The 16854-nt window shown below is 45.3% G+C and overlaps 1 protein-coding gene across 2 annotated transcripts in view; it reads left to right on the top strand.

Moving 5' to 3' along the window:
* Nucleotides 1-244: 244 nt before the first annotated feature.
* Nucleotides 245-16854, top strand: part of LOC311324094 (glutamate receptor 3) — a gene marked incomplete at both ends in the record, with an annotated part of 124511 nt that continues 107901 nt past the window's right edge. For both annotated transcript variants that reach the window (XM_084456482.1, XM_084456481.1), the window contains 2 exons: nucleotides 245-323; nucleotides 800-958. In XM_084456482.1, the coding sequence (XP_084312608.1) occupies nucleotides 245-323; nucleotides 800-958 (238 nt within the window). The remainder of the gene's footprint in view (nucleotides 324-799; nucleotides 959-16854) is intronic.

The following is a 16854-nucleotide window of genomic DNA, read 5'->3' as shown; positions in this document are numbered from 1 at the left end:
CTCTCTCTCTCTCTCTCTATCTACCCGTGTCTCTACCCCCCCTCTCTCTCCCTACTCCTGCTCCTGTCTCCGTCTCTCTCTCTCTTCCTCTCTCGCAGTTGCAGAAAATAGCTCTGCAGCCCGGTCTGCACCCCAATGAACCTAATTGGTGCACTGTGAGCGACCATCATACATCCAAGAGCTGTTCCCATCCTCGGGCTGCTGAGACCTTCCTGTGAGGAGTTCAATACCCGGGTTGTAGAAAATGGCACAAAGCGTGGCATTGTTTTTTCTGTGGCTTTTTGGCAGAACGTTCGCGGGGTTTCCTAATCAGATAAATATAGGTAAGTTCGTTTTTTGTCGTGAAATCAGTTCTCTCAGTCATACGATAGGCTAGTTAACAACGCAGCCCGTTATCAATACGGGCTAGGACGGTGTGTTATTCGGTAGGCTATCCAGTTTAGGCTATGCGCTTACATGCATGCGTAAAAACGGCGAACTTGATTTCGCACAGTGGCTCCAAATGTGCTAGCATTTCTGACAACACCTAACAAGCCTGTTAATTCACAAGTAAGCACCCCCTCGAAGTGAATAGGAAAAACGCATTTTGCATCCAGCATATGCTATTTGGCATGACTAAAACAGTGGCTACAACAGAAAGCGTCTCCCACAAGTTTTGCTTGGGCGGCAAATGTGTGTGCTGGTTTTGCCAGACCTATCCCACAATGATAAAGCGAGAGTTTTCGATGTAGCCATGTGATTAATGTCTAGAGATGCTTATTAAGCGCACGGTTTAATCATTGATCTTCATTTTTCCAAGGGGGTCTCTTCATGCGGTCAACGGTGCAGGAGCACAGCGCGTTCCGGTTCGCGGTTCAGCTGTATAACACAAACCAGAATATGACGGAGAAACCGTTCCACCTCAACTACAACGTAGACAACCTCGAGTCCTCCAACAGTTTCTCTGTCACCCATGCGTGTAAGTCCTGAGTTAAGCTCAGTTATGTTAACATGGAATAAATCAAACCCTACACAGTTTTTAGAGGGCCTGTCAGAGAGGCAGCCATATCACTCACTGCTTATGATGCTGAATGTAGTCAGTCAGTCAGTCAGTCAGTCAGTCAGTCAGTCAGTCAGTCAGTCAGTCCTCCTTTGGGAGAGAGCGCAGGGTCATTTGCTGTCAGTGTATATTTAGACTATGTACTGTATATTTAGGTCAACACAGGTCTTACTGTAGTTAAGACGGAACTCAAACTGCATTCACACCATGGTTGACGATGCCTGACAATATTCCATAGTATCATTGTTCTGTGAATGGACTACATACACGTGTTCTCTACACTAACGTGTGTGTGGGTGTGTGTGTGTGTGTAGTGAATAACCACCACCAATGACACTAGCTGTACTACGGTTCAACTAGAGGTCCCCCGACGACATACTCTTTGCTTGGCCTTTCTGAGACAAAACATATATGTACCCAAAAGCAAGTTTCCTTGGCAACATGCGGAAGGCCAAGACAGTCTGTGAAAGCAAAGCTACAGCGCAGCCTTGAACAGAGAACATCAGTAATTACACAACAGCGGTGGCGTTGAATGTGGGAGGTTTTCATGCTCTTTGCTGCGTGGTGGTGGCGGCGGCGATGACACGATACAGCCAGACGCAGAGGTAGAATGAAAGGCTTAATCTCCCAGTCTTTCATCAGATGCATAATTCATCCCTCTAAGCTTTTGGCCCCTTAAATCACTGCGGCGCTGGATACAGATCAATATGCTGTAGGCTGAGCTCCATCGATAAGGTCTGGTTCTGCTCCTGCTGCTCCATGGCTGGTCCTGGGGTTCGCAGTCCTCTCCATTCATCCAGATGCACAGGGTTACGGTGAGCGGCCCTCAGCTTCAGAACTGGTTGATAAGGTTAATGTGGTTGAAAGTCACTTCTCAGTATAAATACTGCCCGCCCGCGCCGTAGCTGGTAGCAGCGTTTAATGTGAGGTAGTCGCATGCTTTTGTAAGTCAGAGGACCCGAGTTCGGACCTAGCGTTGCAAGTAGGGTGGAAGCTATACTGACGAGCGACGCAGTGACACCTGTTACAGTGGCGCCGTGATCCGGATACAGGGTTAGGCTCAGCTCTTGACCCGCTGGGGTTTAGGGGAGTCAGTGTCACTGAGTTGAATTGGTTCAAACTCACTCCTCAGTATAGATACCGTCCACCCGCGCCATTGAATACTAGCTTTTCAGTGGCGTAGCTGGTAGACGTATTTATGAGAGGCGGTCACGTGCATTTGGAAGTCATAGGACAAATTCAAGCCCAGTGTGAGTCCAGGCAAGTAGAGTGCAAACAAGCAACTGACGAGCAACGCAGTGACACCTGTTACATAAGCAGCGTGCAGGGTCAGTGTTGCTGTACAGGGTAAGGGTGAGCAGCCCCCAGTCTGAGGGTTTCAGGGAGGGGTGAGCAGCCCCCAGTCTGAGGGTTTCAGGGAGGGGTGAGCAGCCCCCAGTCTGAGGGTTTCAGGGAGGGGTGAGCAGCCCCCAGTCTGAGGGTTTCAGTGAGGGGAATGGGCTGTGGTGAGTGATTGTGGTGAATGTCCTCTGTCTGGTGTGTGTGTGTGTGTGTGTGTGTGTGTGTGTGTGTGTGTGTGTGTGTGTGTGTGTGTGTGTGTATGTGTGTGTGTGTGCACGTGTGATGGTGTGTGTGAGTCCTTCTTTTCCTCTGTCTGGGAGCCTCCCCAGCCCTGCAGAGTCAGCTCATTAGCACCCAGTCCTCATAGCACCTCGCTGACACTGGAAGGAAGAGAGAGAAAATCCATACTTCCTCCACTAAGAACAGCCAATGAGCTGGCCAGAGCTCTGTAGAGAGAGTTTACCCCCTCCCCCTCCACACACACACACACACACACACTGATACCAACAGAAACAATAAGCAAATGAGTAAATTACAACATGCAATTTAGTGCTTGTTGAAGGAGCAGATATGCATGGGAGAAAGAAGCCAGATATCACAATCTAATTAATACATTGGCAGAAAGACAGAGAACGGGAAGAGAGAGATAGACAGAGAGAGAATCGGAGAGAGTAAGGGAGAGAGTAAATGAGAGGGAGTGAAAGGGAGAGAGAGACAGACAGAGGCTCCTGTGGGAGCCATGGCCTAATTTCTGCCTCTCTCTCTCTCTCTCTCTCTCTCTCTCTCTCTCACACACACGCATGCACTCTCTCTCTCTCTCATTCTGTCTCTCTCTCTTTCTGTCTCATTCTTTCTCTCTCTCTGTGTCCAGCATGTCCTCATCATCTCTCATCTCCAGCATCCTTTGATGATGCCAAGATGAGTTGCAGATGTTGGGAGAAGAAGTCTTGGTACTGCCGCGCTGCAGATAGGCCTAGTGACAAGTTGCCAACATCCATTGTGGTGTTAGGCTGAAAATGCTTTGTCTTTGATGTGTGTGTGTTGAGTTTCCTCTCTGTGGTGCTTGACGCGTATCTACCCACACTGGTCATGCTAAACATAGCCTTGCATAAAGAACATAGACATAAGCATATCCAATCATCCATGAGACATGACAGTTGTCAAACTCTCCTGGACCTGCTGTGGTGATAAGCTGTGTTAATACTAATGTCTGTTGTTTGACACAGTTACTGTAGCTGTGTGAGCACGATGTGAGCAGTGTTAGTCAGTGGGGGTGCGTGAGTAAAAAGCCAATCAGGGGATGGTACGGCGATGGTGATTTTTTTAGTTTTGATTACTTATAACCGCAGATTCCTGCATAATGGTGCATTCGTTGGGTTGGTTGGCGCTGCCCGTCCAATCATCTGGAGGTTGACTGATGCCCTACAGAAACAGCAGACCGTCACCGAACTCCAGAGGGTGTAATTTCATTCTCGACGTGTGGAGAGGACTTCATCCTGCAGGATTACTGTACCTCCATGGAATTGCATATTGAGTAGCTTACCTCATGCTGAAAGACTGCATTGACTGTATACTGTAGTCAATAACACAATGTGCCTTTGTTACCCATTTTTTGTACATGTCTGTCCACCATTTTGACGGTTTGCTGCTGAGTCACAATAAAGTTAGCACACTCACAAAAAATATATCACCATTATTTCCTTTATTTTCCTGTCCCATCGTAAAAAGTGTAATTATCCTTAGATTTTATAACACATTTTGGGGTTCTGGGTCAGAACAGGCTATTTTGTTGTCATTAACAGACACTGGCCTACTTGTCCCTTAAGAGGCCAAACAAATCTAACTAATTACCTCCACTCCTCCGTCCCATGTTTTTGGTGGCATGTTGGTTGGTTGGTTGGTTGGTTCATTAGCAGGATTACGCAAAACTACCAAACTGCTTTTCATGAAACTCGGTGGAGGGGTGTAGCATGGGCCAACTTACAACTCATTACCTACATTTTGGAGCGGATTTGAATCACAGGGTGGGTCCACAAGCCGCCAAAACACGGCCGGCCATTCACCTTCATTCATTTTTTTTTAACTTAGTTTCATGAGCGAAATATCTCACCTCATGGTAAGGACACAGGGTTTGGACTGGCATGAAGCTCTCGACCTAACGGATCGCAGCAACACCAAACATGTCCTGCTCGCACGCACAAAATGCATTCATGAGTGGAGGATGTCTGTGCAGCATAAACATTTAATAATAACTAGAAATGATGCTCGAAGAGTACAGACTGTGCTGAGCACCATTCCTAGATATGATTCAGTTTTATTTATATTGAAGGGGTCCTATTATGTTAGTTTCAACAATTTAAGTTAAGTTTAAGTCTTTGGGGTCCCCAAAACATTTCTTTGGGTATTTTTTTTACTGAAAATGCTTCTCAGAATAAGCATTCTAGCATGCCTCTTTACCCCTCTGTTGACCACGAGATCAGATTGAGCGGATTGAGCGCTTTTTCATATGCAAATGAGCTCAGCTAATGAGCAAGTCGGCAGGCTAGAGAACGAGGGCTGTTGACAGCACAATGCTACCTAAAATATAGCTGGCTAGCCTGGACCGTCCACACTCAATGCAACTGTGACAAATTCCACTGTCCTCTCTCCCTGACTAAACATGATAGTGTTAGTACCCATATTATTATCTCCATGGTTGCACACTGTTACCTCTAGCTACATTCGCTAGCTAGACACCACCAGGCTATATGACACAATTCAACTACAAACAATTTAAGCTAGATTCTGTAGGCCAAGCGGAATCCAATGATGGATTTGATCATTTTTAATGACCGTTAGATCAATTAGAAGTCTACCAATTTCATTCCACTAACGTTACTCTAACGTATATGATGAGACGAGCATCCGGGTTGAGGCAAAAGGGGAGTTTGTTCATGTTAGCTAGCTAGCATTAGTACTACAGTATATGCAAAGAACACACAGCATACTTACTTACAGTTTCTGCATGATTTCCACAGACAGTTGGTATTGAGAAAGAGTTCATCTGAAAATCCTGCATTGTACTGACCCAGGTTGGAAAAGCAATCGGGCAAAAATGGCTAGCACATACTGCCAGTGTTTTGCCAATTTCAGCGGGAACGTTGCCATCAAAAATACATTTTATCCACTCAGCTCTTCTGTCCTTTGAGCTTGGGAGACGATGTAGTGATCTGTGCTGCTTAGCACATCCAAGAACAGAGCATTTTCCATGCGAAGACATTATGCTAACTAGCGGGACCTGCAAATAATGTCAGCCTTCATAGCCAGGTAAACAAATGCAAGTGATTGGAGGTATTTAAATGAGGGCGGGATTATTATATTGAGTCCCCGACTGTGACGTAATTTGACAAGGGAGATTTGAATGGCTTGCTGAGACTGACTTTTTTTCTAATGTTTTCATTTCGTCTGACCACAACACAATGACTGGGTCGTTTCACTTCATACTTTGTGTGTTAGTAGGCCCATCAGAGACTCAAAAACAATGAAAAAGTTTGCTTTGCAAAAGTGGACCCCTTTAACTGCTATTAATTACTTATAGCAATGGCTGACAGGTTCATCTATGGTTCTGACAATGTGAGCTCTCTGTCATGGAAATACAGACATTATTTTTCCCCGGATCTTATGTTCCCCCCGAAAAAGTATCCTATGTTCCCCGGGTCCTATGTTTTATATGATTTCATATTATTATTATTATTATTATTATTATTATTGGCCTATTCTTTATTATAATTGTTATTATTACTATTGTTATTATAGGCCTAATTTATTTTCACTATTCGACTTGAATGTGTGTATATGAACCATAGTTTAATTAAGAGATGAGTTTGGTTACAATATAAGCCAATATTTTGGATTGATTATTGACAGATTTCTCTACTATATATATATGTAGATATACATGTACATATATATGATACTTCTTACTGAAGTTTAACGTTAGTGAACCACATACACAATGAATAGCCTACCACCTAGCCAACATTCTCTTTCCTCCAGAAAGATTCACAGTTCCATAGGCCTATCTCTTGTTTCCGTGCTGGTAGAGTAGAGCAAAGGAGGAAAGTTGGCTATTCGTTCTGAGGATCTTTTGGAGTGAAGACTTGAAGCAAGTTGTGTTATGGCTACGCTTTTGGCTCCTGCCCAAAAGGTGATATTTTAATTCCATTTGCTCAAATCAGAATGTTGTTGCGAGTTACACAAAATTAATTATTGCATTATGCAGTTGCATTGACTGACTAGAGTTGTTCTGTTTATGGAAAACCATTTGGATGCTTTGAATATCGCTGAAATGTACTTCTTTTTTAGTATTTAATTTGCTTAAAACTCCTATGGAAAAAGGGATCTAGAAGCCTTTCTTGGGACCAGTGAACATAGAACCCTTTTTTTGGGACTGGGGAACATATCTTTTTTCGGGCCGGGGAACATAGGACCCGGGGAACATAGGACCCTTTTTCAGACTGGAATAGGACCCGGGGAACATAGGTACGCTCCCCTACAGCATACAGCAGGCTGAGATTCTATTATCTTCTAGGCCTATACTTCAACATTAAGCTTACGACCTGCAGCTTTTAGCTATATGTGTTAATTTCCTCCATTTCAAAATCCCAGTCAAAATATATAAAAAATACATTTGTTTACATGCTGTATACTGTAGGCTATCATATCAAACGTTTGAGAAGCTTCTCTTCTTGAGGCCTACATTGGTTTGAAGGCTGGGAATGTTGTAGGTCATGGCCAGAGATGAGGTAGCCTAGGAGTTATTATTAACCCATTTAAAGCTGGGCACCCTATGTTAAGCATTAAGCTACACATAATAATAATAATAATAATAATAATAATATACTATTGTGTGTGCATTAATAAGAGAAGTGAAAAGTAATGCAAAAGTTACTTTCCCCAGTAACTAGTTACACTTTTTATATTCAGTAATCAGTAATGTGACTGTTACTTTTGAAATAAGTAAATAGTAATTGTGTAGCAGTTTAGGAGCTAATAACTATGGAAATCTGACTATGACTTGGTATAATTTATGATTATACCGCGGTTATCACAACTATGAAGGAAAATGGATTTAATACACTAAATCAACTCGTATGGGGCACCACCCTGTTCGGTACAGGGAAACAGATAACCTTATCAATAGTCTGGTTTTATCAATCTCGATCTGAAAGAGGAGGTCTTGACTAGGGTTGCTGAATTTCCCGGATTTATCTGATTATAAATCCCGGGATTTTTCAGACCATTTCCCGGGTTTTGCGGGATTTCCCGTGGAAATTGGTGATTAAAAAAGTGATTTTTAAAATTGGATTTAAGCTATGTAGACAAATAAATGCAACAGAATAATGGTATTGTATAATAATGTATCACATTAAACGTTTTATTTATAAAAATCAACATGTGAAAATGAAAAAGAGCTCAAATTCGCAATTTAAAAGTAGGCTATGTAAAAAAATACCTTGCGCTTACATTGTAGGCTACACTAGGCCTAAGCCTAAACATTTAAATGAACCAAATTCCTATAGCATCTCGATTAGGCTATTTCACTTTCCTCTGTTTGATAAAGTGGGACTTGAGGAAGCAAAGAGCATTGATGCAGCGGTCGCTCAGCCGGTTTCTCAGCTTAGTGACGAACTGTCCGCACACTGAGAAGGCTCGCTCGGCTTCTACAGACGTTGGCTGAATAGTGCCAAGAGCCGCGTAGAGCAGCTGCAGATTTTTGGGGCGCACTTGTGTTGCCTTGAAGAGCGCAAATTCCTTTGACAGGATATTCTGCAGGTCATTTCCACACTTCTCCTTTGGCTCTGGACTTTTCATGCACTCATTGATTGCTGCAGTTCAGCCTCCAGGCTCAGGGTGGTTTGACTGTTCGGTTGATTCCGTTCCCTGATCTAGTGGTGGTTGGACTTGGGAAGGCTCCTCAGTGGCAACAAAAAGTCGCTCGAACAGACCGAGTGCCGTCTTCAGCAGCCTAGCATAGATCTGGAGGGCATAGCGAAGGGCTCATCTCCGGGTTGTGGATAGGGATGGGATGGTTACCGGTGTCACGGTGAACCGCGGTGAAAACAGTACAACCGGTTAAATTTTCATTTATTAAGATAACCGTGCATAAAAACAATAATTACAAAAAAGTTAACTGTGCATGACTACGTCACTGAAAAATCATACTAAATGCTGTCTGACTTTGAAAAACATGCTAAATGCTTTCTGACCCTCATCCCCGTTCAATTTCTGAGGAAAAGCCACACAGGTAGCAGCGTCTAGGCGGAGTTTTGACTTCAGGCGAAAACAACAACACTAACGGCATGGCCGAAAGTGAGATGTATTTTGGCGGAGAGAATGGCTGAGCGCACAAAGCGATCTAAGGCGTGGTTACATTTCACAAAAGTGAAAGAAAAGGAGGAGGTGAAATGCAACCTGTGCTCTAAGATATTTTCCTGCAAGGGGGGAAATACAACGTTTATGCTAAAGAACTTAAATGGTGCCCATCAGATTAGAATTGGGACTTGCAGTACATTTGATAGTCTCAAAGTGCGAGACAGACCAACTCCCTCATCCTCTTCTACCACCCCAGGTATACATGCTGTGCGCACCTCAATAAGTTCTGTTTGTTGACATTGACACTACTTAAATCTAGTGCTAGATGTCTTCTTTGCTAGCTAGATTCCCTCTGTCATCGGCTTGCTAAAGCTATAACTTACAGTGGTTCCGTTAGCTTGCTAGCTCGGTGCAGTGATGTTACGTTACTGGGCACAACTAGTGAATGAATGAATGACCCACAGTCTAAGTTATACTACAATGTTTTTGTAGCCTTGAGCAAGCGGATGACAGAGGGAATCTAGCTTGCAAAGAAGACATCTAGATTTAAGGACTGTCAATGTCAATGTAAAATAGCCTAATAGGGTATAGCATAGCACTTGCATGTACAATGCTATAGCACTAGCTGGTTAACGTTAGCAAGCTGCAGTGCTCGTCATGTTGTTGTTATTGTTGTGTAAAGTATACTGTAGTGAGAGGGACAGAGTGGGAGAGAGGGAGATGGAGAGAGAGGGAGGGTGGGAGGGAGGGAGAGAGGGAAGAAGGGGATGGAAAGAGGGAGGGAGATTGTCTTTCTCTAATACTGTTTAGTTAACAGCAACCATTTGTTATGTAATGGTGTGTTGTTATGTAAAGCATAACCTATAGGCTACTTTATTTAATTTATATGCAGTATAATTTATTTTAGTAGTGTCACAAATTAACAATACCAATTCAGTTCTTTTAAGATTTATAGTTGTCTTGTCTTTCCATCAAATAGTAGAAAAGTAGGGTATCGATAGTGGGATCGATAAAGACTCGAATCATTAAGCAGTCTCAATAATATTTTCGGTATTGATAAAAATTAACGAGACCCATCCCTAACCATGACAAAACCGTGAACCATGATAATTTTGGTCACTATAACCGTGATATGAAAATTTCAAACCGTCCCATCCCTAGTTGTGGAGATACCTAGACAAATATAGAATAGGCTATATAACGCCCTATCATGATATGTGTATTAGCCTGTATTCATAACCAGGCTATTGGTAGCCTATTATTGTTGTAATTTTATTATTAGATCATGGTTAATATGCTACAGCAATTATAATAGACTAGCCTACATTATTATTATTATTATTAGCCTATGTGAGACTGTAATGGAATTACTGAACTAGTAAAAAGGATTTACCAAGATTCGCTCAAAAGGTTAAGTCTGGTTTATTGTGAAAACATACGAGCGCAAGGACTTTCTGGACAACGCAGCAGAGTGGTTTATCCAGACAAGTCCCAGCTCTGGGTTTTGCTGCGCCTTATATGCAATCAAAACACAGGTACGGTGCTTCCAGGATGTGATTGGCTACTCCATTGTACGTCATATGAAATGGCAGGCGTGGCCAAGAGTACAGACATGTGACATGAGAAAAAGGCGGCAATTGGGGACAAAGGATGACAAAGGATGGTTATTCTGTTGTAGACAGATTCAAAGTGTATGGCCTCCTGGAGGCCATTTTGTATGTTAGCACAGCTATGTGAATATTTGGGGGAGGTGATGAATTACAAAAGGAGAGAGAGAACAAAGGTTTAAGGTGTTTGGATGTAAATTCCTCAACAAGACAGTGACCCTGCACACTATGCAGTACATGTTTGCCTCTGATCCACCGCTGTAGCAGGGCTTAAACTAACCGCTGCTTCTTTTTCTTCCAATCTGTGCGCATACCTTTTTTTTTTATAAACATAGCTCATATGCCCACTTATCTAAGAAGAAAATAATACATTTCACACAATATATTGAGTGTTTATTAATTTATTAATTGATTCAGGAGACTGATGCTTTCCCGGGATCCTGGTTTCCCAACCAGCAACCCTAGTCTTGACTCAAGCAAGTGACCTAGAGACCCGTTGATGATGCTACAACGACGTGATCAAAGCATTTCATATTAATTGAAGTATACTAATCAATTATCAAGATAATATGAAAACACACAATTCAATAATAGATGGAAACACAAATGCAGCACTATGGAAACAAAGCAGAAGGGAAATGAATGATATCATCAGATTGCAGCCTGTCCTAATTCTCTAAGCTCAAGACAGCATAGCACCACAGACCCCATCCAACGAGAGCGCTAGGCCGGACCTTACGGTTTGTTTGGTGTGCTGGCTGGCTCGGCTGGGCATCTCTCGTTGGAGTCTCCAAGACCCATGTGACCAGAGTTGTTGGTTTTGGTGACCGGCGTCGCACGCCGGCTCTTCTTTCGATGCAGCTTCGCAGTTCGGCTGTTTGGCGAACGTTGGGAGTCGCAGAGACTGAGAATTCAGACTTGACGGGTTCCTAACAGGCTGTTTCCTTGCAAATCCACCGAGAGAGATTTGAAGAGATCTTTACCTGCAATTTGTGTGTGTAATCGGGGATCATTTTGCACATTCGAAAATGTAGCCATGGACATCCACACTAATGTAATCCAGGCCTGAGGCTGTTGGTATTCAAGTGCTGTCAAGTCGTTGAGAGAGAGAGAGAGAGAGAGAGCGATGGAAGGCCCCTTCTCTGCCTGTGTCTGTCTGTCTGTCTGTCTGTCTCTCTCTCTGTCTCTCTCTCTCTCTCTCTCTCTCTCTCACACACACACACACACACATACACACACGCAGGGCAGGTCAGAGCAGTAGAGAAATCACCATGGCTGGGATTTGAACCCCAGTGTCTAGGGACATATACTGTATTGTTTAGTTGGCAGCCTTTCAGCTTGAGCCACATTCTCACACAGAGAAGAATGCTCTTCAATAAAGAACGATTAAGTGCTGTTCACTCTGGCCCTGGAGGTTCGGCCTGAGACTGCTACTGCTATGGACCATGTTGATGTTGTATTCTAAAGCTTTATTGTTCCTGACTGACCAGTGTAGGTTCACAGATAGGCTTAACTGTTGGCCAAGTGAGGCTGTATGCACCAGTAGATTGCCTGGTAGGAATGTAAGGAGTGTAGGGCAAGAGAGTTTATGGACTCCCTAATAAGCATGTTGGAGTGTATGGACCAGTAGACTGACTGCTAGGTATGTTAGAGCAGGCTTCACAAGTGCTACCGTCTCTTTGCATTAAGCACATCAGTTCGGTGCTCATTGGAGGGAGGATGAAGGCATTTTTTTCGATACATTCATTCAGGAATTGCCTATTTTCACTGTCGACTTTTCTTTTGGCCACCTTTGAAAACGCCAGCTACACTAGAAACAACTGAGGCTAAATCTATCATCAGGCTAACTACTAGCCAGCTAACTGCAGACGAAACTAACAACTCAGAAACAAACAGACTGTCAACTCAGATGACCTCGTGTTGCTAGATTGGATCGACAATTTCCCAGCCGACATGGGTAGAAAACCTTCCAATCTGGCAACACTTCCAACGGCAATTCCTCAAAGCAGAGGACATTCGAAGTGTTGCTTGCAGCGGAGCAAGCAGAGAACTTTGACTCGTTGTGTCGCGGTGACAAGTATAATTTGCAGTCCGGAGACAGTTGTGGTTCGGTCTAGATCCAGACCGGAGTCCGCACTTTGAGGATGGATGTGTTAGAGTGTATGGGCCAGTAGACTGCCTGCTAGGCATGTTGGAGTGTATGGACCAGTAGACTGCCTGCTAGGCATGTTACGGTGTTTGTGCCAGTAGACTGCCTGCTAGGCATGTTGCGGTGTATGGACCAGTAGACTGCCTGCTAGGCATGTTAGAGCGTATGGGCTAGTAGACTGCCTGCTAGGCATGTTACACTGTTACTGTGTATGGGCCAGTAGACTGCCCGCTAGGCTGTGAGGAATGTTTACTGTGCATTGAGGCTTCCCTTATCAGCCATACTACGACGCAAGTGTGCACATGCTTTCTAACACCCTCTCCCCTCCCCACCTCCCAACACACACACGCGCGCACACACACACACACACACACACATACATAGAGAGATGACTCAGACCTTTGTCAACAGTGGAGAATTCAGATTCTCAGTCTCTTAGCCACAGCAAAAAGAATCCAGATTCCCCCAAACTGGCATTTTACCCACAATGAGTAGAGTAAATCTATGTTGAGTTGAGCTTTCACTTTTCTTTGATAGAGATGTCACATGACTGTGTGGGATGGCTAAGAGGAATTTGGGTGACAGCACTATTTTGTGTCCTCTACTGGAGACCTGGGATGAAAAGGAATGAACGATTTGGAATGCTTCTCTGTGCTTGATTGGTGTCGCCTGCCACATAGTCCCCAAGAAATCTGACCTCACTGACAGTCCAAGCAGACTGAAGCATCCCAGAAACTCCCTAGCCTAAACCAGAGCAAAGTTACAGAGTGTTAGGAGGGACTCTTTCAAGTCAGTTTAAAGTCTCACGCTCTATTAATTGAATTAGTGACTGGCAGCAAAACAATGGGTGCTTGTATAACCCTGGAGGCGTGGCTCTGGTGCTGTGACCGCTCACTGTGCTGCTTTGAAGTGACATCAGAACTAGAGGATTCAGTAATTACCTCTGCAGGTCTGTAATGGCTGACACACACACTCGCACGCACACACACACACGCACGCGATCACACACACACACACACACACACACACACACACACACACACACACACACACAAACAGTCGGCTACCCCCACACACACAGGAGACCAGCCAGGCTGACAGAACAGAGCCCCTGCTGGCGCGAACAAGGCCGCACAGACAGTACAGTGTTGTGGTGACAGCCAAGGCCGGACACATTCACCCTATTAAGATTCTTTCTTTTCTTTATCATGCCTTTTATACACTGTTCTCTTTACCTGATGGGACAAAACAGACCAAGCCATCCTCTACCTTTCTCTCTCTTCTTCTTCTTCTTCTTCTTCTTCTTCTTCTTCTTATTATTATTATTATTATTATTATTATTATTATTATTATTATTATCTGACTCGCCTTAATTCGTGTTAAAGGAAAAATATGTGATGCCTGGTCCCTCCTTCCTCATCCCCTTCTCTTCTGTCCTTTTCTCTTCCACATCTCTCATACTGTCGTCGAGCTAATGGGGCGTGTCCCGTCTGCCAGGAGTTTACACAGACCAGCCCTCCTTTATAGGATCCTCTGTGTCCTCAACAGCAGTCTGCCAGATGGTTAGTTGGCTGCATCAGTCCGCACTCTACTCCCGTTCTTACCTCTAGCTGCACATCCCTGTTGTTAGCTCCCTTAGAGCACCACTGATAAAGAACAAAGGTGAAACAACAAAGATGTTCTGTAATTGCATTTTCCATTCCAACAGCAGTGGGAGGAGGGAGCAGCAGAGAGGGTTGGGCTGGCTGTGAGAGGAGAGACTCTGTGGGAGGAGGGAGCAGCAGAGAGGGTTGGGCTGGCTGTGAGAGGAGAGACTCTCTGTGGGAGGAGGGAGCAGCAGAGAGGGTTGGGCTGGCTGTGAGAGGAGAGACTCTGTGGGAGGAGGGAGCAGCAGAGAGGGTTGGGCTGGCTGTGAGAGGAGAGACTCTCTGTGGGAGGAGGGAGCAGCAGAGAGGGTTGGGCTGGCTGTGAGAGGAGAGACTCTCTGTGGGAGGAGGGAGCAGCAGAGAGGGTTGGGCTGGCTGTGAGAGGAGAGACTCTGTGGGAGGAGGGAGCAGCAGAGAGGGTTGGGCTGGCTGTGAGAGGAGAGACTCTCTGTGGGAGGAGGGAGCAGCAGAGAGGGTTGGGCTGGCTGTGAGAGGAGAGACTCTCTGTGGGAGGAGGGAGCAGCAGAGAGGGTTGGGCTGGCTGTGAGAGGAGAGACTCTGTGGGAGGAGGGAGCAGCAGAGAGGGTTGGGCTGGCTGTGAGAGGAGAGACTCTCTGTGGGAGGAGGGAGCAGCAGAGAGGGTTGGGCTGGCTGTGAGAGGAGAGACTCTCTGTGGGAGGAGGGAGCAGCAGAGAGGGTTGGGCTGGCTGTGAGAGGAGAGACTCTCTGTGGGAGGAGGGAGCAGCAGAGAGGGTTGGGCTGGCTGTGAGAGGAGAGACTCTCTGTGGGAGGAGGGAGCAGCAGAGAGGGTTGGGCTGGCTGTGAGAGGAGAGACTCTCTGTGGGAGGAGGGAGCAGCAGAGAGGGTTGGGCTGGCTGTGAGAGGAGAGACTCTGTGGGAGGAGGGAGCAGCAGAGAGGGTTGGGCTGGCTGTGAGAGGAGAGACTCTCTGTGGGAGGAGGGAGCAGCAGAGAGGGTTGGGCTGGCTGTGAGAGGAGAGACTCTCTGTGGGAGGAGGGAGCAGCAGAGAGGGTTGGGCTGGCTGTGAGAGGAGAGACTCTCTGTGGGAGGAGGGAGCAGCAGAGAGGGTTGGGCTGGCTGTGAGAGGAGAGACTCTCTGTGGGAGGAGGGAGCAGCAGAGAGGGTTGGGCTGGCTGTGAGAGGAGAGACTCTCTGTGGGAGGAGGGAGCAGCAGAGAGGGTTGGGCTGGCTGTGAGAGGAGAGACTCTGTGGGAGGAGGGAGCAGCAGGTTAACACTGCTCTGATGTAGCAGGAGACTAGGACAGGAGGAGAGGTGGGAAGGGGAGGAGAAGAAGGGAATGGAGAGGATATGAGAGGAGAGGACAGGAGGAGGGGAGGGGAGGGGAATAAAGGAGAGGATAAGCGAGGAAAGGAGAGGATACGAGAGGAGGAGAGGAGAAAATAGGAAAGGGGAGGATATGAGAAGAGGAGGGGCGAAGATAGGAAAGGAGAAGATATGAGAGGAGCCCAGGGAGAGGAGAAAATAGGAAAGGAGAGGATAATGAGAAGAGGAGGGGAGAAAATAGGAAAGGAGAGGATATGAGAAGAGGAGAGGAGAAGATAGGAAAGGAGAGGTGATGAGAGAAGGAGAGGAGGGGGAGAGAGGCACTGGTGTAGAATTAACTGATGACGCCCGGGACATGTTCCAACCAATATTCAGTGACTACTGAATTGTCCCTCGCAGTAATTTGGTACACAAACACTTAACAGATCTCCTTCTGTACTAGTCCTGGCTGCCTCCCTAGCCCAATATCGCTAATAGGATTGGCTTGCCGTTTCTTGCTAACGCGTGAGAGGCCTGCTGTACTATCTGGTTGAATTTGGTAGCGCAGCTACAAAGTTCAAAGCCTCTGTCAACAGAGTTCTGTGCACATAAATACGTGAGAATCACATCTCTTATTGATTCAGTATTGAAAATGCATTTTATTTTTAAATATGGGACAAGCCCGTATTAACGGCAACGACTTGCCAACCATTGCAAATGTGGCAAAATTTGAGCCATGACAAGGCTCACTCACCCACTGAATTGCATAACACTAGTAAACAAACCAGACATGCCAGACTAATCTCCTCTATACAATTATTATTATTATTATTATTATTATTAGTAGTAGTAGTAGTAGTAGTAGTAGTATTATGTAACGTTTAGGTACGTTTGTTTGTATGCAGAAAGTGCACATGTAGGCTAAATGTATGATCATCAGTTCAGGAGGTTAACGAACCAGCCATCAGGTGCACGCCGCTCGCATTAAAGGTCCCTTGTCCCTTGGAGAGAAGAGAATAGGAGGGGAGGAGAGGATGTGAGACGATAGAAGGAGAGAGGAGAGGGGATGATGGAGGAGAGGACAGGAGGGAAGAAGAGAGGGGAGGATGTGTGGAGGAGAGGAGCAGAGGCTGGATGATATCCATCAGAGTATGATGGATCACGAGTGGGTGATGTTTGTTCTAGGATAATTCCAGAGATGGAATATCAGATACCAGGGTCCTGATCTCATTTTGATATGACTGACTCAGTATAGGAAAAGCTCTAGCTGTACTTGGAGTACTACTGCAGTTTGAGAGGACTGAGGATAATGGAGTGATGGTGTCAGAGATGGGCTGTATTTCAATTATTTTTGAATATCTTGAATTTGCATTAGACATGGCAGAAGAAAATTTAGTGTAATTTGTAACAAGATACTTTTTCCCTATTACCCAA

This window comes from Borostomias antarcticus (assembly GCF_949987555.1).
Source record: "Borostomias antarcticus genome assembly, chromosome: 22".
Lineage (NCBI taxonomy): Eukaryota > Metazoa > Chordata > Actinopteri > Stomiiformes > Stomiidae > Borostomias > Borostomias antarcticus.
Note: the sequence above shows the minus strand (reverse complement) of the source record. Positions and strands in the feature narration are given on the sequence as shown.